Source organism: Anabrus simplex, chromosome 3 (assembly GCF_040414725.1).
Source record: "Anabrus simplex isolate iqAnaSimp1 chromosome 3, ASM4041472v1, whole genome shotgun sequence".
Taxonomy (NCBI): domain Eukaryota; kingdom Metazoa; phylum Arthropoda; class Insecta; order Orthoptera; family Tettigoniidae; genus Anabrus; species Anabrus simplex.
Window position 1 is genome coordinate 296,842,507 of NC_090267.1, and position 25,306 is coordinate 296,867,812.

A 25,306-nucleotide genomic window follows, 5' to 3' on the forward strand; every position below is an offset into this window, starting at 1 on the left:
ATAGCTTTGCGTAGATGTATAAAACTTCGTAGATTTATTTCATATCTTGCGGATATTTTGTATTTTATTTAGACAAATAAAAGTTGCCAAATATGCTTGCCACAACAACAATTACCATTGCCAGTTCTAGGGTTAATAAACATATGAATATATTTAGCAACAGATTGAGAAGAACAGCTTCCAACCTATATGGAGCACAAGTACTCTTCTTGTGAATGTTCATGAATACCCAAATAACAAAAAAGATGTAAATTAATAACCAAGTTAAATTTGTGCTCTTTATTTTGTTCCTGTCGAGTCAGATCAGACTGTTGTTACATTTCTTTGGAACATTTTGGAACATATTCTTCACTCATTTCAACTTGGAGGAATGAAAATTGGAAGATATTAGCATCTTAAGTCAGAGCAAGACTGCAAAGTAACAGCAGGAGGCAATAAAATGAATGGTATGGAACGTATGAGTCGCTAATGTACAGTAGTGATCATCCTCATAGGACTTCTGAGCTGCCTACACTGCCATCACATAGATTTAGTTTCTCCTGGAACTGTATGATAGGTTCATCCTCATCTGCAAAAGAAAAAGAAAGGATAGGAACATAGGATTAGTTTACATTCTTATGGCAGACAACTTACAATAATGCAGACATCATAATAAGCTTTTGGGCTTTTGGCATGTCAAGAAAATAAGCTGAAATTCTTTACATTTTGCAGAGAACTTTGCTCTGCACCTTCAGAAGAAAATCTTCACTGTTCATGAGGAAGACTTTTCCAAAAATGAAGGTTTGAATTTAAAAATGCTTTACCATTCGTCTGTAGTAAATGGTACTCTAATTCATCACCAGATGGCTCACTGTAAGCTAGCATTCCAAGCGGGAGCAGACAACACCATCTAAGCTCCAATTAAGATGTTTCCTGTTACATCATATGTGTGTGTGAATTAACGCCAAGGTCATCAGACGAATCAGGGACAAATGTGGTAGGGAAATAAAAATAATAAAATAAAGTACATGAAAGACTCACAGAATAAAGTACATGAATGACTCACAGATTTGAAGAATGGAGAGAAAGTATGTAGAAACAGACAGAGGATAATGAGTGCTAGTCGGGTGGAGAGGGGAAGTGGGGGGGTGCATAACAGGTTTACACACATTATGAAGATATGACACTTAACACAGCCTGGAATGAACCATCTGGTGATGAGGAATGTATGAATTTGGAAAATAAATAACAATAGTGAAAGGTCATGGAAGAGAACCACCTATGTAAATCCTTAATGGCTGGCAACCACGTATTTCTTAATTGATAGCCAGTGTCCCTGTTGAAATTGTTAGGATTTTTATGTACTTCATCAGCTTCCTACTAGTAAAGTAGAACCATGATCCCAGACCTGTAGTGCTTAGTGTGGGTAAGAGCTTGAACATTTTGGAACACGACATCATGACCTGTTAATAGGGCGCGCTCCGCTATTGCTAACTTGTCTGGCTGGTTGAGACGGATATTTCGTTTGTGTTTATTGACGGGAGTACCAATGGACCAGCATGTTTGGTCAATGTATACCATGCTGCAAGTAGAGGGAAGTTTTTACACCCCAGGGTGTAATAGTGGGGACAATTTGTCTTTGGCTTTACCTAAATAGTGAGCAATTTTAGTGACAGTGCCAAACAATGTTTTTATATTGTGCTTGCGGAGGACCTTGGCAATTAGATCTGTGATGTTGTGAATGTAAGGCAGGTATGCAGTTCCCTTCACTTCTTCATTCTGTGAGTTTTCCTTAGTTGACACTCTGAGATGCAGGGCTCTATGAATTTTTACATTGTTGTAACAATTACCTTTGAACGTGACTTTCACGGAGCAAAGTTCTCTGCGAAACATAAAGAATTTCACCTTGTTTTCTTGACGCGGTAAAAACCCAAAAGCTTAGTATGATGTCTACAATTACAGGCTAAGAAAGCATTGACCTAAACTTACAATAACTACAATAGAGACAAGTTTCATATGAAAGCAGTTCAATACTGCAACTACATTTCCTGGCAATAACGGAGAAACTATGCCTTAAAAGCTTGGATATAGTGCACTTAATAATGAAAGATGGAGCTGTAGCAGAATGGGATTATTTCTGGAGCTGTAGCAGAATGGGATTACTTCTGAGAGCTCAGTGCATCATTTATGCAAGAAAAGCCAAGTTCCAAGTAGCAATACAACTCGCCTCAGGTGCTCAACAATTTTAACATAAGAATACCACACAAGCAATAATGGGTGAAAACTATGCATCAACATTAATGTGCATTATTACACTAAGAGTTTAGAGAGTTGACATGAGCATTTGTCAGTGAACCCAGAACTCAGCACAGATTAAATGAACTGAGTACAATGGTAAAGAGACCAGTCAAGAAAATGTTGCTACCCCAGTAACGTTGAAGATAAATTGATGATGATGATGATGATGACAATGCTTGTTTCTTAAAGGGCCTAACATCCAGGTCATCGGCCCCTAAGGGTATGAAATGAGAGAAAATGTAATGACAATTTAAAAGTCCAAAATCATCCACTGACCAGAATTCAAAACGTGATGATGAAGAATGTATGGGTGAACATGAATTTACAACAATCAGTGGATCAGATCTACTTCTAAAGCACAATCCTGAATCAATGATGCTCGTTGTATAAAGGGGTCCAAAATCCAGGTCATCAGCCCCTCATAATAGAACTTATCACCAGTAAAGTAGAACCATGATATGTGTTAAGTTGCGGTACTAATCAAAAGTAGCGTAGACTTGCGGTATTCCACACATTATGGTACTACTCATAGGTAATGTAATACGCACATGTAACGCAGAGCTATGGTGTTTCTCACATTGCGGGGCCACTTACAGGCAACGCCAACCTAGGGTGTTCCCCACATACGTGTACTAATCACAGGGACTCTTACTATCCTGTGGTGTTCCTCACATAGTGGGTACTAATCATAGGCAACGCAGACCCACGGTGTCGCTCATGAAGTGGTACTAATCACAGGCAATGCCAGACCCGAGGCATTTCTCACATAATGGTTATTAATTACAGGCAACATAAACCCGTGGTGTTCCGCATGTAATGGCACTAATCACGGGTACTGTAAACCCCATCCTGATTCACACACTGTTGCTACTAATCAAAAACCTATTGTGTACCGAACATAGTAGTAATACTCGCAAGTATGGTACTAATTACAAGTAGTCTCGTGGTTATAATTCAATTATTCCTTGGTTGCACCTTACGACAGGCAGGGGATGTGTGTTAGGTCCGCGAGAGCTATTTTATTTTGCTCAAGTCCGCCGGCAAGCCGGTTAGGAACCCTCTATCCGCCACCTGGGACAGGCCACGTGGGAGTATCACCTCTCCCCCGCTACGCCAGCATAGTAGGTTCGTGGGAAGATAAAGTGAGCTATGGAAAGTTAAAATAACTTATAAAAACTACACAAGAAGAAAATGATATGAGATCCAATGTAAAGCCGACAGTTTGGAAAAGAAAGGGTGGAGACTACCACGAATGTAGGTTCTGGTAGTTCAACCTTTAAGTTTTGATAGAGAATAACTTCAAAAACTTTCACAGACTTTTGCAGTCTTCTGAACACTATCAATCAAACTCTAGAAGCCTACAAGTGCACATTAATTCCAAAGGGTACTTTTTTTTTTTTAAGTTCTACTCCATATTTGCAAATGAAAAGTAAACAAATTCCTAAGAGTGTAAAAAAATTTAAAAAAACAAACAGAATGTCACTTTTCATTCATTCCTTCTAGAATTTAGCAAACAACTGTTGCAACACGTGAACCTTGAGAAATACTTTGCTTACTTGCCATGTCCTCCTACAGCAAGGAAAAATATTATTTTAACTCTATACCGTGTGTATGGTTTATTAGTGGGTCTGACTACTGAAAGATGGTGTTTGAAATCTAGAGAAAGTTCAGATTAAAGGAGAGCTTCTTATCAATAACTGCCGAGGAGGATAAGGGGATCAGTTCTCCTGAACGACGACTTATATACTCAACTCATACATCTGATATACTGTACTGTGTGCTGTGGCAAACTCTCTTGAGGGTCAGCTGTTACCAGTCAATTCATTTCTGCGTTTCTGCATTTTAAGTAGTGTGTTCTTTCTTTTCTGAAATTTTGCACTTGATCGAAGAGTGCATCCTCCAACTGGAATAAGTTTTTTACAGGTGTTATAATGCTAAATGTATGCTTTCAGTTGGCCTTCATCAGCCTGAGATCTTACAATTTCTTTAGGGCACATTGTATGCTATTAGAGCAGGCATGGTGTAAAGCCAACTAAATATTTCCTCCACAGCTACCTTCAGCATTCAGTAAAACCTCTCTGAGGGCACATACAGCACATTCCTTCTTTTCCAGACGCTCTGTTTTGGAGATGACAGCTGAGTATTTCCTTTAACCGACATGACAATCCACAAGCCATAATACTGTATAAAAAACCTGTCAATCATCTTTGGAATTCACCATCTGCAGTTTAGTAGTTGTCACTATGGCTTCTATTTTTTTCTTCAACATGTCACACACAAGTTTTTCCAACATTAAACAATGTCACAATATGAATGAATATTTCATTTTCATGGCCAGCTTGTACTTTAAATAAACTTTTAAAGCATTTTTTTTTTTTTTTGCTTTACGTCGCACCAACACAGATTCATGGTGACGATGAGCTAGGAAAGGCCTAGGAATGGGAAGGAAACAGCTGTGGCCTTAATTAAATAACAGTCCCAGCATTTGTCTGGCATGAAAATAGGAAACCACGGACCACCATCTTCAGGGCTGCCGACAGTGGCGTACCTGCCAACTTTCCAATTACCTATCAGTAAAACCCTCATACATCAAAGTACGTGGAAATCCAATGCACCAAAATGCAGTAAAACACGACAAAATTCTAGTATTTTCTTCACTTCAGATAATTATAAGTTAAACAGCATTAATACAAAACACTACATGCAATCAATGACATAAGGGACAAAATATTTCACCTCAGTTAAACTAACACAAACATCTTTAAAATGCATCAATGAAATCTACCTCCACAATATAATTTGTTAAGCACACGACTAATTAAAACTTTGAAGTAAAGAGTATATAGTTGCATATAATTACAGTGGAACCTCGTTAATTCGAAATCGGTCGCCTAATTCAAAGCAGCTCTCGTTCCCGGAAACATGAGGTACGGTTTTGCATGTTATTTAAATTGGTTCATTCGAAATACGGATAATTCGTAATTCGAAGAACAATGTCGGTCCCGTCACCGAAATTCAAACCTTGGGCGAATTATTTTGGTTGGAGCCAAAATCACAATTAGACAAAATTGGAATGTTTCTCCTCATCAATTTTAGCAATTATAAATAAGTGCACAATAATTGTAAACTGTATTGTATTTTCCAACATTTGTATATACTACGTAAAACTACCTTCGAACTCAACATCAAATAGACTTTAATTACCTTCATTGTTATACTGTACATGTGATGGCCTCGTTTTAATATTAAGAACCACTAACGTATTTTAGTATGTGTAACTAGTCAATTTGTTATTTCGTCTAAGATAAGACCTTGTAAGTGCTTTTTAATGTACTCTCTCTCACATATTTTCATAAGTCCCAACCAGACGTCTGGTGTAAGTTTGAGGTGCTTTGATATGACTAATGATGCCCCACATAGGGGGCGAAACATGTCTCCATTTTAATGATGTTTAACTAAAAATGTTAACATCCTGTAATGTATTGAATACGTTGGAGTCCAATAAATTTTCTTATATTATTATTATTATTATTATTATTGAGATTCTTTCAATACGGAAAATAAAATGATTTTCATTACTTGTAACGAAAGCTTCTTCGAATTAGGCGGGATTTTGAATTAACCGATTTTGAATTATCGAGTTCTACTGTATAAATTTACACATTCGGGAAAAATATTTCAGGTTCCCTATGGGAATCTACATCTATATCACTTTTAACTGTTCAACCCGAAGTTTCATATTCATATATTATAATTCATTCATATTATGTCAATGTTTAATGTCAGAAAAACTCGTGTGTGACATCTTAAAGAACAAAATATATAAATTCTGAATCACTGGCAGCACTGTACTAACAGGAAAATCAAATTTTTTTTTAGAAAACTGCAAAAAAGACAACAATGATATAACATGGAATGTGTCTATCAGTACCAGGACAAAAAATCGTAATGTGTCAGGTTCTATGGTTCAGAATTACACAAAAGAGGTTGCTCGAAAAACTGGGAAAGACTGAATTTAAAGCACCTACAGGTGGTTAGAGTTATGAATAAAAAGCTAATGGTAATAAGGTTCTGTTCTTCAGCGTGCTACCAAGTAAATCACTATGTTTGGAATAATAATAATAATAATAATAATAATAATAATAATAATAATAATAATAATAATAATAATAATAATAATAATAATAATAATCGTATGACCTCAGCTACCGTGTGCAGACATTTCAATTTGACGCCATCTGGCTGCCTGCCCGTCAATTTCGACGTTCTGTTTTACTCTAGGCCCACTAGATGGCAGACTGAGTAAACCGAAACTCTCTTGGGCGTCTATGACTGAGATTTAATGAATTTTGTCAGGTAAACACCAAATGTGTCACCAGAGATCTTTTACATGCTGACATCGTACGATATGGAGTGTCTAATGGACTTTTTTCCGCCCTTCAGAAATCCGACTACCTCTGCCGGGTTGAACCCGCTATCTTGGGATCCGGAGGCCGACACTCTACCAACTGATCCACAGAGGCAGCTACTATGTTTGGAAGGGGAAGCGTATTTGGGAGGAAAACTGTCACGGAAAGACCAAACAATTTTCTTTGTGGTTTTAAGACTGTGAAATGGAGAAAAACTTTAGTGATCAATAAATCAGCTAGCCCCAATGCTTGAAGAACATGGATATACATAAACTGCTGAGCAGAAATCCAACAAGAAGGTGTGGATGTCGTCACGTATCATGGAGGAATGGAAGGACATTTAATGGGAGAATGAAAATGTAACTTTCCAATACGTGATTTGCTCAGTTCCCCTCAAATACCACTAGTTTTCTAAACCAATAGACCAAGCTGTCACCGAGTGTGTTAAAGTGCCAATAGAGTTTACTGTACATCATTCGGCTCTCAACTCGTGAAAACCATCTTGATTATGGATGTGGTAATTTGGATAAATGAAGCCATGAAGTTGCTTCTAGAAACAGTAATAGAATGTTTCATGGACGCAAGATTTTTTATACTGGAAATTGCTTCTGGTGTAGAAAGAGAGGATAACAGTCAGAGCTTACAAACCTGGAAGAATGAAGCTGCTTTTGATGACTAAAGCTGAGGACTACATCGTCAAGGTGGTGCTAACTGAAGCTGATAGACTGGACATTGGAACTGTGGTTGAGAATTATAGTGAAAACCAGGAAAAAGAAGATGAAGAGGCAGAGAGAGAGATTACAACACTGTGTTTCAGAAAGAAGTGTCCGAGTGCAGACTGAAGACATACCAAGATTCCATCAGAAGTTAAAGGAGCTACAGGAAATAGCCATAAGCAGAATGATTTGGGAATGTTCAGATGTAATTTCTGAGGCTTAAGTTTTAGTGGAAAGTCAGATAATCAACAGGAAGACTGCTGGAATTCAGGAAACTACTGTAGAATGTGAAGTACATCACTATACTGGTAAGAAAACTTATGTGTACTAGTACAACGACCAGAATTTATCAAGGGATAATCTGGAGCTTGAGCTGCATTTATTTTAACACTTTAGCAAATAACTACAACATTAAAGAAGTAATGATAATAAAAGTGCATTAATAAATGTTTACCATCCTTCTGTCACACAGACTAATGCCCTTCCTTTTGCACTCTCCCCAAAGATCACGAAGTATTAGGGTTCTCCACCCTTGCTCTTCTGACGGGATGTTTCACGGCTTGGCCAATGGCTTTTCTGGTGCATCCTTCATTTCTGCACCTTTTTTCCTAAATGCTGTTCTGTCTTGTATCTTTCCCTCCTAAATATTTACTTCTGCTAGGTCCTTGTGGACATGTGTAAGCCAGGCTGCATTTTCCACTTTTCTTGTAGAAAGAGTATTCTGTTGGCCAACCTCTCTTGATTCACGTAAGTTCAGTCCCCTTTTCCTTATCGTTGTCATATTCATAACCTATACAGAGAACAAAACTTTCAGCACAGAACTATCCTGTATTGTTTTATTTTTGCAGAACTGCAGCCTCCCAATACGGTTGATGGCTTCAATAGTATAACACAGTTAAGTCCTGTTGTTTCTATTTTCTGTGGTCAAATGTGTTATTGAAGATGTTTCAGTGCACTAGTCTGATGAATTTATATAAAAACAAACAAGAGCATACAGGTGCGATAGAATTAAAGTGATAACACAAAACCAACAAAACTGTGGCGGTTGGTTTACGTACCTGATATTCTTATACTGGATTGGTCATTAAAGTCATGAGCCAAGAGGCAATTTTAACATATTCTGATAATATTTTATGAGTTTTCAAGTATGCGCTGTATTGGTATGAAGAGAGATCAATTTAAGGATTTCTGTTAATATCTGGTGTGTTTTCAAGTACGTATCGTATTATGAATAAATAGAGAATGCGCACTACTTTTCAGTACACCTTCATTACGCAGAATTTTTTCCCGGTCCTTTGTCATTAAACTGAAGACATGCTTTACTGTATCATCTACATCAGTGAAAAAGAACAAGAGTTCCTATTTTAGACAAAGATATGCAATGAAATGGATAAATTAAGCTTGGCTAAATGAATTTATCACTGAAGGCTTCTGATCTGGCTTCAGCAAAGCTGAGCTACAAAAGTGGATTGTTCTGTACATTACAAGTGACCTGTTTCTAATCAAGAACAATTTTATCACTTATGTTTACACTAAGGCATTTTGAGGCTTATCTATGATCTGTTAGAGAATGAAAGGCACACTCATTCATGGATATAATGTTCACGGGAACAGAGGAGCCATTCTTTATAAAAATTATCTAGCTCTTTTCACGGTTTACCGAGAGATTCATGAGATGAAGTAGTCATCATTTTCACAGCGTAATGGATAATACTCGGTAGGAGAATATCATTGCATAGCATAAATGAGTACATGGAAACTACCAACAGAATCTTCCTAACTGAGAGGAAAATGCATCTGTTTTCACAGACAATACACTATACATAAAGGTTACTTGACCTTATACACCAACACGACAGAAAAGGAACATACTTTTAATTGCTATGAAACCTCTCTCCCGTATAACCACCCCATCAAGACCACAAAGATGTGTATCCAACTGTACTGAGGAAGGTACTGTGCAAACTTAGAAGTGACAGTGTTAGTTGAAGGACATGTTCGAATGTTGTGTATTCTGCACAAACGTTCTGATGGTCAAGGTAATTTATGAGCTTTTAATTCTGGTTTGTGTAGGGCGATTTCAAAACCAGTGAACAAACTATGATAGGATGACTGTTAAGAGAAAACAGAAAATAAGAAATGAGAGTAAATTAGTAAGTTAGCAAGAGAATTCAGTGTGTGTTAACTATTGGAACGCAATGAGAAGATCAGTCTAAGGAAACCTAGATGAAGTCATTATTTAGTTATTCTTCTGGGTTGAACCATGTTTTTTTCTGTACATTCCATACAGTTTGCCGGTGTTTTGAATACATTGCAGTATTCTTTGTCAATCAAGGAGACTGAAATACCCCTACTCGATCCAAGGTAATCGGTCTCCCAGGCAACAAACGAACTACAAGAGTAGTTGCTGACCTTGGCCTTATATATCCTACCCTCTCTGGCTGTGAAACATAACGTTCCAGAATTCCCATGAGAAAGCCAGGGGGCTTATGTCAACCAGAGAAGGTAAGATATATAAGGCCAATGTCAGTAATTACTCTCTTAGTTCGACTGCTACCTGGCAGACTGATTACTCGGATCGAGTAGGGTATTTCAGTCGCCTTGACAAATAATACTGCAATGTATTTGAAACATCAGCAAACTGTATGGAATGTACAGGAAACAACAACACGGTTCAACCTGAAAGAACTAAATAACACTTCACACTGTGTAAGCTTAACTTCAAAAATAGATGAAGTCATGTTGCAATGGTTTAATCAACCACAAGACTAAGTAAGGAAAATGTTTTCACACTGCATGGGGTTTGGAAGGTAATTTTAAGGAGTCATCTGGCCCATGCATTTCAATAAATGTTGTGGGATTAGGAAACTTATAGTTCATGGGAAAGACAAAGCTGACATTAGGAGAGGAGTACAGGTCTGAAATGATTTACCAAGGGAAATATTCGATAAGTTTCTGAATTTTTTGAGATTTAAGAAAGGCCCGGGTAAACCACTGACAGAGAACCTGCCACCTGGGTGACTGCCTTAAATGCAGATAAGTGGTAACTGATTGACTGATTGATTGATATGAATTATAAGAGAATTTTGAACATGGCTCTTAGACACAGGAGAAGGCAATGATTACAGTACCTTTAAAATGCTATCCTCAAATGCAATATCGTTTTGAACAATTACACAGTGGTACTGACTTCACTATTGTCAAGGCTCAGCAGCTTGGAGCAAAGCGAGAATGAAGAAAGGTGCTATAACCATGTTGCTAAGAAATTTACTACCTCCAAAGACGCTTGCAAAGGGACAAGACATATACGTATTTACTCACGTATTAAACCCCCTTTTACCCTCCACTTTTACAGCCAAAAAATATAACGGGGGATGAGGGAGTCCAATATGTGATAATCTCAAATTTTGTGAACATTCTACACTATTCTTAACAAACTTTTCAATGATTTACTGATTATTTTCATTTGAAGGCAGTATTTCTAAATTTAAAAAGACAATAAATGGTGTACACATAACTTTTAGACCTACATATAAAATATAGTCAGTTTTAGTTACTCCTATACCATGTCATTCGTTTCATCTTATTAAGTTCTCCGATGAGGTTGACATCAGGAAGGGCATCTGGTCATAAAAAATTGCTACAAAGATTCGTCTCACCTCAAACTTGACCCCCGGGAGAAAAGGGATAAGTGCATCGTATAATGCAATATTAATACAAAAGAACTTAATGGTTAGTCATTTGTCTCTGTCAGTTGAGCAGTAGGCCTACCACACGGTAAACTCGATCACTGCTTTCATTTGAATTATCGTCATCTTGTGCCAACTTCCCTGCTACCGGCAGCATGTCGTCATTTCAAATAACGTCATCTTCACTGCCATCTCACTAGGCCTTGCAACTCGTCAACCATGCACTGCCCTCGAGAGCACTCATACTCTTTGATTGAGAGCATTTGAGAATTGAGATCCCGTCTCTATGAAACTATTAAAAATAGTTTTGTTCCCGACTGTAGAGTCCAAACAGTGAGAAACTATTCCCAAATGTTTTCTGGAGATGGTTTCTGTTATTCCCAGTTGTTGTATGTGTAGCATAAGCCACCCATTCCGAATAAAGCCACGCTGTAGAAAGCGTGCCAACCCACTAGCTGATAAATAGTGTATGTTACGTGTTGTACTTCTGAATGTAACACATAGTGACTGGAAGCATTCTTTGGATAACAGCAACTGTTGAAAGCCAGATCTTTACTTTTCAGTATATTTCATGCTATTTCTTGACATTTATCACATCAGGATTTACGTAAACAGCTGTAATTGAGATAAAAGAGACAGCATTGTTCAGGTTAGATATGCTATCAAGTGCCCGGATATTGTCAGAAGTTCCATGATGGTAAGAATAAAAACAAATAACAGGACAGTTTGTTGCACTGATGGATATCTACAGGTGTGGCAGTACTGCATTTTATTATCAAAATGTTTAATTTTCTACGTTTGTTGTCTCCATTTTTTATTAACGCAAAGTATGTTATGTTTGGCATCTCCGAAAATCGCAAATGTAAAATCAATAACATTATCACTATGATTTGTTAGGTATGTTGGTGAGTAAAACAATCGTTATGATGGGATTGTTTTTATCACATTTTAAACTTACTTCTCTCCAAAAATGACCTATATTGGCCTGAGTTACGAGATATTAAACGATCACTTTATTAATGATCTCACCTGCTATATTAATAGCAATAACCGTGAATATCGTGAATATTTCTTAACTAAAGTAAACTATAGACATGATATTGTATAGGCTTTTGGGTTTGTGCCGTGTCAAGAAAATAAGGTGAAATTCTTAACGTTTCGCAGAAAACTGTGCTCTGCATCCTCAGAAGAATTCTCGACTGTCCACGAGAAAGGCTTCTTAAACAATGACACTTATGAATTTGGAACGTTAATAAAAGTAGAAGTGGAAATGGTACGTTCATTCACCACCAGATGGCCCCTAGGACGTGGCACAACGCTAGCGTTCGAAGCGGAAGCTGACTGAACCATCACAATCAGACTAAGCGGTTCACATAACGTGTTTGCGTAACATATGACAGGTGTAAGACAGACATAAGCCTGGAATGCAACATCTAGCGACAAGGAACGCACGAATTTGGAAAACACCGAGACGAAATAACAATAGTGAAGGGGCAGGGAAGGGAACTACCTATGTAAATTCTTAATGGCTGGCAACCAGGTATTACTTAATTGATAGCCGGTGTCCCTGTTGAAACTGTTAGGATTACTACGTATGAAGATTCATGCAGATTCTCACCACCATCCAGCACAAAAACAAGGCATCCTCACGACACTCGCCAAGAGGGCGAGACGAATCTGTCAGCCATCACATATCCAGATGGAGATGGACACGCTCAAAGTCATATTTAAGGGTAATGGTTACAGCGATTTGCAGATTCATAGAGCTCTACATCCCAGAGAAATGACCATGCAAATCTCACAGAAGGAAGAAGTGAAGGGAACTGCCTACTTGCCTTACATTCACAACACCACAGATCGAATTGCCAAGGTCCTCCGCAAATACAATATAAAAACCGTGTTTGGCACCGCCATTAAAATTGCTCACAGTCTGAGTAAAACCAAGGACAAATTGTCCCCACTTTTACATCCTGGGGTATATGAAATTCCCTGTACGTGCGGTAAAGTATACATCGGCCAAACATGCCGGTCCATTGGTACCTGTATCAAACAACACGAACGTAATATTCGTCTCCACCAACCTGACAAATCGGCAATAGCTGAGCATGCTCTATCGTTGGGTCATGTTCCAAGATGCTCAAGCTCTTACCCACACTAGACACTACAGGTCCAGGATTATACGGGAAAGCTGTGGAAATTAGTGTTGGCTACTGAATGCATGATTCGAAGCAGTGTATCGATTCATTCAAGTGTCCGAGTAAATCGATTCACAGGAACGGCGAGCGCACGGCACACGATTCAGCTTACTCCCAGCGGACAGTGCTGAGTGGCGCACTCACTGGACGTTGACGGGGAGCCGAGCTTCCGCTGCAGCGAGACAGTGAATTATGGCACATTGAAAGAATCGTGAACGAGCGCGGCTCAGTGAGACACATGATACACACAGCTCCTTATCGGCTCACTGGACACTGGCAGGTGGCGGAGAGCGAAGCTTCCGCTGCAGCGAGACATACAGCGAGCCATGGCACACCGAAAGAATCGTGAACGAGCACGGCTCAGTGAGACACAAGATACACACGGCTCCTTATCGGCACGCTGGACAGTGGACACTGGCGGAGAGCCGGGCTTCTTCTGAAGCAATACATACAGTATAAGTCCGTTATAGCAAGAAATCATAACAGTAAAAAATTCACTCACTATAGCGGATTGTCGTTATATCCGATTTTTGTATAAAAGTCGGAAAAACTCATACATATTAAAATTCGGTACGACACGGCAATCCGTTTGTTCAAAACTTGTGTTTCCGCAGATGATATCCACACTAACGGCTTACTTGTTATTTTTCGAAATCCAATACTACGTGAAAGTGTATGTTTAATTATATTCTGAAAAAATATAGTAATGTATTTCTCCAAATCCAAGACGAACCTCACTTTTTCCGTCAAAAAATTTAAATAGGCTCAAAAAGTATTTTGTAAAATCATATGAATGCCTTTGTTGTACAGTAGGCCTACGCATTTCAGACTATTTTTAGACACCGAACATTGGCTTTCGCCATGCCGTATTTTTTTTTTGCGGCTGCACAATTATACTTTATTTCGGCGGGTTTAACAACCATTAACTTATAATTGGCAGAATAATACTGAAGAGAACATGTTGAAAATTTGCCGGCAATACCTATTCCATGCGGCTCTACAATACGACGATCCACCAGGGAATTATTCTTGCTGTCTATAAAACTGTTACTTTTACTCAGCGTCGGATATAACCGGCTGCCGCTACACGCACGTTTCCCTTGCCGCCTAGCCATGTATAAGCCTAATCGCGGACGTTGCAAGTCAACGAATGAGTTTATTGCGCCACGGTATGGCTATTCCGCCCTTGCGATTTTCGTGCACATACCTCACAATTTCATCTTTGACTTCTTTAAAGCGTCCTTGTTGCGGACCACTGAATGCATTTTTTGTACAGTATGCATTTTTTTAGCTCTGTCTTCACGCTAACGCCAAATATTGGCTTTAGTTAGGCCGATGCCGTATTTTCTAGCAGCTGCACAATTACTTTACATATCCGAGTGTTTAATAACCATTAACTTAAAATTGGCATCATAATATCGACGAGAACCCGTTGAAAATTTGCCGGCAATATCTTTTCCACGTATCTTTACAATACGACTATCCATCACGAAAATATTCCTGCTGTCTATAAAACTTAATTTTAGTAAACGTCAAGTACAATAGATAATAGACGCGTTACAACTCTGCCACTGAGTAACCGGCCTGTCTTAGAATTCGAAGGCTCGCATGTTTTGATGCCACTCTGCAGATTTGAGAAACGTTTTTGTAGAGGCTAATAGAATGTCATTCTCTTTTCACTATTTCTTGAGATCCAGTGACGTTACACACAGGCACTGTACAACCGGTTATCGCGGCTAGCGATGTATAAGAAAGAAGCGGTCGTTTATTGTCAACGAGTTTTGTGTGTGCGTGCGCGTGCGGGGGTGAAAAGAAGCAGCGTAGTTACCGCGGTAGTTGCCAGTGGTATCCATTACCTTACTGTTAGGCCATGAATGCAAGACAACCCTTGAGTTTTCGCATGCGATTCTGAGAGAGAAAAAAACCGTCGTCTTGGATTCGGAGAAATATGGTATCACTCCAGAGGTTTCTGTGGCACACACTTCAGTTTTCTTCTTCAAACGGCATCACCTAACCTAACCGTATATGTATCATGAAAACATATTTGAAACGGATGTAGAGACGTGATAACCTCCTCGCTAAATATTTACATGTAAATAGCCTGCAAAATTCTAAATTCCATAGAGGGAATTAGATATTTTTCACCAATAGAGCATGTCAAAAACGTATCAGATGTAAGGCTTTTTCAGGCGTTTGCTCTATTAACCAGCGTTTCGTCTTAGGTCTGACACTAGACTCGTCAGAGTGGGATGTGTCAGACCCTACCCACTGACGCTGGGTGTATGCAGGTGAACTTATCAGAAGCCTTATATGAGGCACAGTCTGATAACTGCATACGGGAGATAATATCTCCACAATGGAATTATTGCCAGCCTAGCAATTCCGAGTGGAAAATTCTAAATTCCCATAGAGGGAAAAGCCTTACATCTGATATGTTTTTGACATGCTCTATTGGTGAAAAATATCAAATTCCCTCTATGGGAATTTAGAATTTTCCATTCGGAATTGCTAGGCGGGCAATAATTCCATTGTGGAGATATTATCTCCCGTATGCAGTTATCAGACTGTGCCTCATATAAGGCTTCTGATAAGTTCACCTGCATACACCCAGTGTCAGTGGGTAGGGTCTGACACATCCCACTCTGACGAGTCTAGTGTCAGACCTAAGACGAAACGCTGGTTAATAGAGAAAATGCCTGAAAAAGCCTTACATCTGATATGTAAATAGCCTTTCCGAAATTTAACTAGACGTCAGAAGATATGAACTATCCTCTGAAATCAGTGATGTACTCTGCCATATCTTGAGGTGTATTACATTCTTACTTAATTTCCATACGGAACATTAAAATTAAGAGACCGTTTACCTAAGTCTTTATTTTTAACGAGTTAACAACTGCTATCGGCCACGTTATTTACACATTTTTTACAAAAACGTGTTATCCTCTTTCATTTCAAATTTTTTTTTTAGAGAATGGCAGTCGACAGGTATTACTAATTGATTCCAGCATTGCCTTCGAATGTCGAAGAGAGAGCTTGCAAATGCACATAGTGGGAAAACTATACCGCACTGAAGATGATCAATCGCATTTTGTAGCAAATGTTTCAGTTTTCTTATTCAAACAGCGTCACCTATCCTAACTTATCCGTATTATACGTATGATGAAAACACAGTTCAAGCGCCAGTAGGGAAATGATAACCTTCTCGCTATAAATGTTCATAATAGCTTTTCCGTAATTTATCCAGATGAGAAAATATAAACTAACCTCTGAAATCAATTATGCACTCTACCATAGCTCGAGGTGTATCCCATTCTTACTAAATTGTAGTATTTAGCCTTAAAATTTAGTGGTCATTTAGTCAGCCTTTACTTTTAACGAGTTAACAATTGTTATCGGACATGTTATTTACGCATTTATTCCGAAATTGTCCTCTTTCATTTAGAATTTTCTGTAAGGAACAGCAGTCGACGGGTATTACTAATCGACTCCCACATCGCCTTCGAATGTCGACAAGAAAACCGAAAGTAATCGATCGCATGCAATATAATCGCTGGGTTGCATAAATCATAATCTATAAGTTACAACATGTTCATGTTGGGGTTGCATAAATATCGGGAACGGAAAAAATTGTGCACGCTTAATTGCTCATAATAACGGATGCGCCAGTGATAGGTCTCTCGCTATAAACGAAGGATGACACACAGTTTAACATAGGAATTTTGAAGGGACAGAAATAAATTGTCGCTATAACGGAGTTCTCGTTATATGCCGTACTCGCTATTGGGGACTTCTACTGTACATAGCCACTGAAAGAATCGTACGCTAAATGGACTCCCGAGCTCAGCTCATTTGAAAATAATACCCACTTGCATTCACTGTCCTCTTCTTACAGGGAGGTTTAAATAATAGATGGATTTATTTTCAGTGTCAAAAAGGTAGTCAAAAATAATTCTAAAGTAGCTAGTAAGTAGGTAGGCTATTAGGTTATACTATTTATTAGTTTACTGAATCTTAGTATTATAACTTAGTTGACATTTGACAATTAATTAAACTCGACTCTAGCCTGCCCTATGACTAGGATTCAACAAAATACTTATGTATGCTTTAATATGGCTGATGATGACCCCTAGGCGGGTCGAAACTAGTTCCATGTAATTTATAACATTGTAAATACATATTAGTACTGAATAGGTGGAAACCTTACTGTGTTACTATTCATATGTTATTCTCAGTTCAGTACGGACCAACAAAATGAAATTCATAACCCTTGATGATGTAGCCTACCAGGCAAAACAGAAAGCCTTTCAATATCTAGGCCTAAAATTAAAGATAGCCAAACTACGCAAAGACGTCGACTTCCTAAAACAATGTATATCACTTAACTTGACACCTAATTTTCTAAGAAGCAATAAAAAGAAACATCGGATTTCACCTCAAACCATCAAAACTCAAAACAAAACCAACAAAATATGGTTAAGAGACGAAATTAAATTCTTGCACAGAAAGAAATCTTTCTTGAATCAGAAATTATATGACGCTCACCTCGCAGCGACTAAACTACTTTCAAACGCACAATGGACACTTTTCTACCAACAAGTAGAGAACAAATTATTCCACGAACTAGCCAGAAAACAGTCAAACTTGGAGAATAAACTCAACAGGTTAAAGAACTCCCAACTACATAACCTTCAAACTAGGAACTCCAACAGAAACACGTTCGATTGTTCGCAGCTTCATCCAGCGGTCGTAAATCTATCAAACACGCCCTTAAGTGATATTGAACACTCAACTTTATCCAAAGGACCGAAACACAACTGGCCCAATTTGAACAGCCTCAACATAGCCGCTACTATGATCACAGAATCGGAGCTAGCCATTAGCAAAATGCCGGAAGATACGCAAAATGAGGTTAGAACCGATGTTAAAAGGAAACTGAACAATATCCTCTCCAACCTAACCAACCCCGCAAATAAGCTCAATAATAGAGACAAAATAGCTGAACAAAAACGCATATACGCCCTCAAAAAGAAAATCAAAGACAACGAACTCATCGTAACCAAAGCTGACAAAGGCAATGCAACAGTTATCATGGATAAAAAAAGCATATATTGAAAAAACAAAAAACTTTTTCACAGACAGCTCATTTTCTATAATCAAAAAGGACCCCACCCAAAAAATTCAAAGACTACTTAAACAAACTCTAAAAAACACTTCATTTTTATTCACTGAACAGGAAAAATCCAAACTCATACATATGAACCCAGGACTCTCCACCGCTAAAGCTCTCCCCAAGATACACAAAGCTGGAGTTCCCATCCGCCCAATTATCAACTATAGACCAAGCCCCTTATACAAATTATCACAATTCATCCAACGTTTCCTAAGAAAAAATTATCAATTTTTATCCAAAAAGTCCATTAAAAACACATCAGAGCTAGTAGAAAAACTTAACAATTTCAATTTGCAACCGGATTACTCCATCCACTCTTTCGATATTGTAAACATGTACCCAAGCATACAAGTATCAAAATTAATTCCAATAATTAAAAACAATTTAAACAAAAACAGCCACTTAAGCAAACTAGAGACACAAGACTTTATCACAGTATTAAAACTAATCATCAACAACAACTTCTTCACTTTCGACAATGTTATATATCAACAAGATGGTTTGGCAATGGGATCACCGGCCTCAGGCATCTTAGCAGAAATATACCTGGACTTCCTCGAACACACCAAAATTGACAATGAATTTGAAAACATTCTCTTTTGGGCCAGATATGTTGACGATGTCTTTGTAATCATGAATGAGCAATCAATTAATGCCTCCACCACCCTCTTAAAACTCAACACTATTGATTCTCATATCAAATTCACACTAGAATCCGAATCAAATCAAAAAATCAACTTCCTAGATTTAACTATCACTAGAAACTCAGATTCTTTCAGTTATAAAATATTCAGAAAACCTACTCAAACAGCCTCCACCATTCGCCAAGATTCAGTGCACCCCCAGTCCCACAAACGAGCCACATACAACAACCTAGTTCACCGAGCCTTCAGCATACCTATGTCCAAGAAAGATCTAAAGAACGAACTTAACACAATTCGCGGAATTGCAAAATACAACGGCTTCAGCAATCATTTTATAGAAAGGATAATCAATAAACAAAAACATCGCCCTAAAACTACCCTCAAAAAAGAAGTGACTAAACCTCTAACATTCTCCACCTTCACGTTCAACAATGATATCTACAAGTTAACCAATACCTTCAAGAAACAAGGCGTTAAAATAGCCTTCAAAACCAACAATAAGAACACGAACGTCTTACACAATACTTCACACATCAACAAGACCAGCAGTTTTGTAAAATCAGGAGTTTACAGGATCAAATGCAACACCTGTGAAAAATCCTACATCGGACAAACCGGTAGAAACTTCAATAACAGATACCACGAACACACTAATGCAATAAAATACAACAGGTTTTCAGCCATCGGCCAACACATGCATGATTATAACCATAATTTCACCAATATCGAACAGGACATGGACATCCTCGAATTAGCAAACAAGGGCCCTTTACTCAACATAATGGAAAATTACTACATACACCTAGACCAATACTTCAACGCCAGTCACAATCTCAATGAAATTTCAGAGAAACCCAACATACTCTTCGATCTATTCATCACTTTCCTCAGAAACAATAATGCAGCCAAACAAAACTCAATCCTAAGTCTAATCAAAGGTACTTTTCCGAGACAATTACCCTTTTTCCCGCACCCTTCAGCCCCGCCTTAAAAGCTCCCCACCCCCACCTCACCCCAAGCCACCCCCACTCTTCCTAACCCCCTCCTAACCCGCACGCGCCTGCCCTCCTCTCTGCCCACACTTCTCTCCCCGCCACCAATCGCACACCATCAGCTATACTACACACACCGCAGCGCGAGGTAAGCGTCCTTTCACTTTATGTTAACCTTTTCCTATCTCCATTTTTGTTTTTACTGACTTTCTCCTTTTAAACAGGTCCAATTTGGTTTCCGCTAAGAACTGAGAATCAATATATCCACGCGCAGTTTCCACCTTCTTCTCAACCAGAAATTCAAAAACAACTTCACGTCCAACAACCAACAACGCAACTGACCAACACAGCTTTAATACACCAAATACCTAATTTCTCCGCTTAAGTGATCAGTGTCAAGCCAACTCAACATTAAAAGAGTATCACTCTTTACTCTCCAGACTTTGTACATACTTGTATATATGTTTATATGTGTCATTTTACATTGTTTCTTTAGTACGAGGACTACTGACATCCACGAGGTTATATTTTATAACTCTAAGCACCCCACTAGTACTTTGTTCCAAACTTGTTTGTACATATATTATTATTTACTACTCACCTGTACCATACTAACATTTCTCATCTCATTACCAAACTTCACTTTATAAATTATAAAATCCATACGATTATTACAGTTAAAAATAACATGTTTTTAGGATTCGACAAAATACTTATGTATGCTTTAATATGGCTGATGATGACCCCTAGGCGGGTCGAAACTAGTTCCATGTAATTTATAACATTGTAAATACATATTAGTACTGAATAGGTGGAAACCTTACTGTGTTACTATTCATATGTTATGCTCATGACCACTCAAAAGTAACCGTTTTATATTGGGAATAACGGCTCAGTAATGTCTCAGTTCGTATGTCACATCGTTGCACAAGACTTCAATAATATGTGGACAGTAAGTGAGCCAACTGACGCAATAACTTAACCAACAGTATGTTGAATCAGAAAACCAGTGGGCTACTGTACATCTCGGGTGCCCTATACAAAATATGACGATTTTAAAAAATCCTCCGCTGATAGAAAAATACAGTACATATTTAAAAAAATGACTTAGCGAGTTGGACGTGCGGTTAGTATCGCGAAGCTATGCGCTTGCATTTGGGGGATGATGGGTTCGAATCCCACCGTCGGCAGCTGTTAAGATGGTTTTCCGTAGTTTCCCCATTTTTACACCAGGAAATCCTGGGACTGTAGCTTAATTACGGGCATGGCTGCTACCTTCCTAATCCAGGACCTTTCCCATCCTGCGTTGCCGGAAACTTTCGATGTATTAGAGTGACTAGCATTTTTTTCTAAGAAAGGAGTTCATAGTATGAAGACCAGATGGCAGCAACGAACAATGAATGCTGTTGCTGCTGTCTTACCATTACATACTACACATGTGCAGTAGGAGCGGCAACTCTAATGTGCCGTGAATCGGATCACTGTATCAATTCAATAACGTGAACAGAATTAAATGAATCGATTCAGTAAAATGAATCGAATATCCCATCACTGGTGGAAATACGCAGTAATCCTAACAATTTCAACAGGGACACAGGCTGTCAATTAAGTAACACCTGGTTGCCAGCCCTTAACAATTTACGTAGGTAGTTCCCTTCCTTGCCCCTTCGCTATTGTTATTTCGTCTCGGTGTTTTCCAAATTCGTACGATCCTGGTCACCAGATGTTTCATTCCAGGCTTATTTCTATGTCTTACACCTGCCATATGTTATGCAAACACGTTATGTGAACCACTTAATATGATTGTGATGGTTTGGTCAGCTTCCACTTCGAACGCTAGCGTTGTGCCACATCCTAGGGGCCATCTGATGGTGAATGAACGTACTATTTCCACTTCTACTTCTATTAACTTTCCAAATTCAAAAGTGTCATTGTTTAAGAAGCCTTTCTCGTGGACAGTCGAGAATTCTTCTGAGGACGCAGAGCACAGTTTTCTGTGATACGTTAAGAATTTCACCTTATTTTCTTGACATGGCACAAGCCGAAAAGCCTATACAATATCATGTCTATAAGTACGGGCCGTGAAAGCATTAATGGCAACATTAAAGTAAACTTGTTTCTTCATTCAGCTCTTTTTCTTCTTTTTTTAATTTTTTTAATTATTATTATTATTTTTTTTTTTTTTTAAGGCACGCACCCAATGGAGGGGAGCTGCATTTTTACCACATATCAACCTTCCTCCCATTCCAAAATCCCTGGCAGTACGGTACCAGGAATTGAACTCAGACCCCCCAGAACAGCAGCTAATTGTGTTCATTATGGGGCAGACATTCCTAACTACAAAACACAGACATATAGCATGACTGATGGCTGCTTGCAATGTGCGGGTCGGACACGAAACTATTCACCTATTTATGAGATATCATCAAGGCTGCCGTAGGCCTATGCTACAGAGACGAACATTTCTTAACTATGAAACACAGATGTAACGCGTGACTTTGACGCGTTTTCATTAAGCGGGTCATATGGACGAAACTATTCACAAATTTGTGTGATACCATCGGAGCTGCAATAAGGCTTATATCTGCATCAAAGCGGTATCATCGTTCTTCTCTGACGAATTACGTTGGGGGGGGGACTAAATTTTATCACTTTCGTCTTGAAAAGCCAGGGGGTTCTAATACACAAGGGGGTCTCATACATGAGTAAATATGACAGTTAAAGAATTACAGCATAATATAATAGAGGCAACTCTTATAAGTTCTCACTATAAAAATTGCTCTCATACCTAGTATAACATTTACGCCCTCTGATGAATGCACAATTTTTAAATTTAAATGACAGAGTTAGCTTTCTCAGTTAAATCTCATGGTCGAACGTTAGAAAAAGTTTGTCTGTATTTTCCAAAGCCAAAGGCAACGAGTGAGATCATTTAGTTCACTATGGGTAGCGTGCACCATCTTGGAGTAAATTACTCTGGAAGTAGCATTTACAAAAGAAGTCATACTACAGAAGTAAATTACCACGGGAGTTATTTACTCCGGAAGTAACACCGGAAAGTTGAAGTAGTAAAATCTACTCTTTTGGTTACTACTATAGAAGTAGCGTTCGTTACTCACGGAGTGTAGTTGTGTTTGTATGTTTTCTTTAAAGAAATCTACGTAGATAAGGTTCTGAACGATAGGAAACAGCGGAGAAACGTAAGCAGAAAAGATAAATGCTTGTTAGTAGCGATAATGAAGATCTATGCAAATGATATAGAGTGTAAGAAACATGTTATAAAGATTCTGGATAAGAAAAGAAATTCATGGAAAGCCATGACAGAAGAATTCAATGCTACAATTGACGGAAATCGCAGCGAAGAGCAAGTTAAAATTCTGTGCAAGGACTTAAAAGCGAAAGCAAAAAAAGCAGGAAGTCATGGACACACGGGAAAAATTAAAACTGATGGTGGTTTCTTCATACAGATCGCCTACATCCAAAGCGAAATTGTTTCCCATTTTCACACCAGGCAAATGCTGGGTCTGTACCTTAATTAAGGCCATGGTCCCTTCCTTCCCATTCCTAGGCCTTTCCTACCCCGTCGTCGCCATAAAACCTACATGTGTCGGTGCGACATTAAGCAAATAGAAAAAAAAAAGTACGCCTTCCGATTTCTGAAGAGTTCAGCGTTGTCACCTGGAGGGCAAAAAATGGGAATACGCGTGCAGTCAACTGAACCCACGATGTGGGAAAACCTGCCAACATGAATATATTCCCTTTTATTTTCCAAACAATCATCATCATTTGCAGGCCTACCTCCATCTTAACCTCATTAGTGCTTTAACCACACATTAAAAGATATGACCAGCAGTCGTGCAGTAAACGTTAAATAGATCAGCAGCAACTATACTGCAATATTCCGGTACGAAACACTCGTAGGGCACATAACAACTGTAACTTCGGAAATACAACAAAATTAAGACAGGAATTCAGCTGTATGTGATCTCCAAGAAAATTTAGAAGGAAAGTAAAGGATTCCTTCCTAGGACCAAATGTTCCTGAAACTCCATGTATACATCATACAGCTTTCGCCTTTCATGCAGTGTACGTACTATTACATTACCCGTCGTTTACTGCGTCGAGATCGTCAATATAATCTATGTAATCCATAAACACGTTTGAAATGTCTTCCTGTCGTATACGGCATTAGTCAACAAGTCTAAACTTAGCTTACTCCATGCACGACGTGAGAGTAAATTCTAACATGTATTCGTGCGTTATTTACTTCTTTAGTAATATACCACAACATTTTACTCTTGTAGTAATTTAGACCAGGAGTATCTGAAAGGACTAAAATACTTCGGAAGTAATTTACTCTCGTATGGAAGTCGCCAAATGCTGACTTCAAGAGTACTTTACTACGGAAGTAGAACTTACTCTTGGTTGGTGCACGCCACCCTATATGTTGTATCACCAGAAATTTTTTTTTTTTGCTAGGGGCTTTACGTCGCACCGACACAGATAGGTCTCATGGCGACGATAGGATAGGAAAGGCCTAGGAGTTGGAAGGAAGCGGCCGTGGCCTTAATTAAGGTACAGCCCCAGCATTTGCCTGGTGTGAAAATGGGAAACCACGGAAAACCATCTTCAGGGCTGCCGATAGTGGGATTCGAACCTACTATCTCCCGGATGCAAGCTCACAGCCGCGCGCCTCTACGCGCACGGCCAACTCGCCCGGTCACCAGAAAAAAAAAAAAAAAAAATTTACTGAGAGGAAATTTCAATCGTACTAGCATGAAATAATTTAGCACAACATTGCTACAATAAAACATGATTTAAGCTACAAATGTATTTAGCATCCTCAAAGGCAATAAGAAGGCAAAAGTAAGTATTTTTTGGGAAAATTTACATATTACATACTTCCTTTACAACAATACCAAGTGAACAGATATTCTGCACAGTATATGCAAGTTTGGTGCTGATTTGCAGAATAAAAAAGATCAATGTTATTACTAAAGAAAGGTGAATTATATTATCAATATAGCTTACATTCATCCAAAAAATGAACAATACCTTCCGACGAATTTAACGTTTTCCACTAATTAGAACAAACATTATACTGTATTTTAAAAAATGGTAACAGTTATATTTTATTTATTAATGAGAACCTACAAAACCTATAGATTATGTAAAATAAAATATAAAGAAACTTGTAAAATTATTACTGATGAA

At 38.4% G+C, this 25,306-nt stretch overlaps 1 protein-coding gene across 2 annotated transcripts in view; it reads right to left on the minus strand.

The window, feature by feature from the left end:
* Positions 1-264: 264 nt before the first annotated feature.
* Positions 265-25,306, minus strand: part of Ctps (CTP synthase) — a 140,134-nt gene continuing 115,092 nt past the window's right edge. For both annotated transcript variants that reach the window (XM_067143110.2, XM_067143109.2), the window contains one exon: positions 265-568. In XM_067143110.2, the coding sequence (XP_066999211.1) occupies positions 489-568 (80 nt within the window). In that variant the 3' untranslated portion in view covers positions 265-488. The remainder of the gene's footprint in view (positions 569-25,306) is intronic.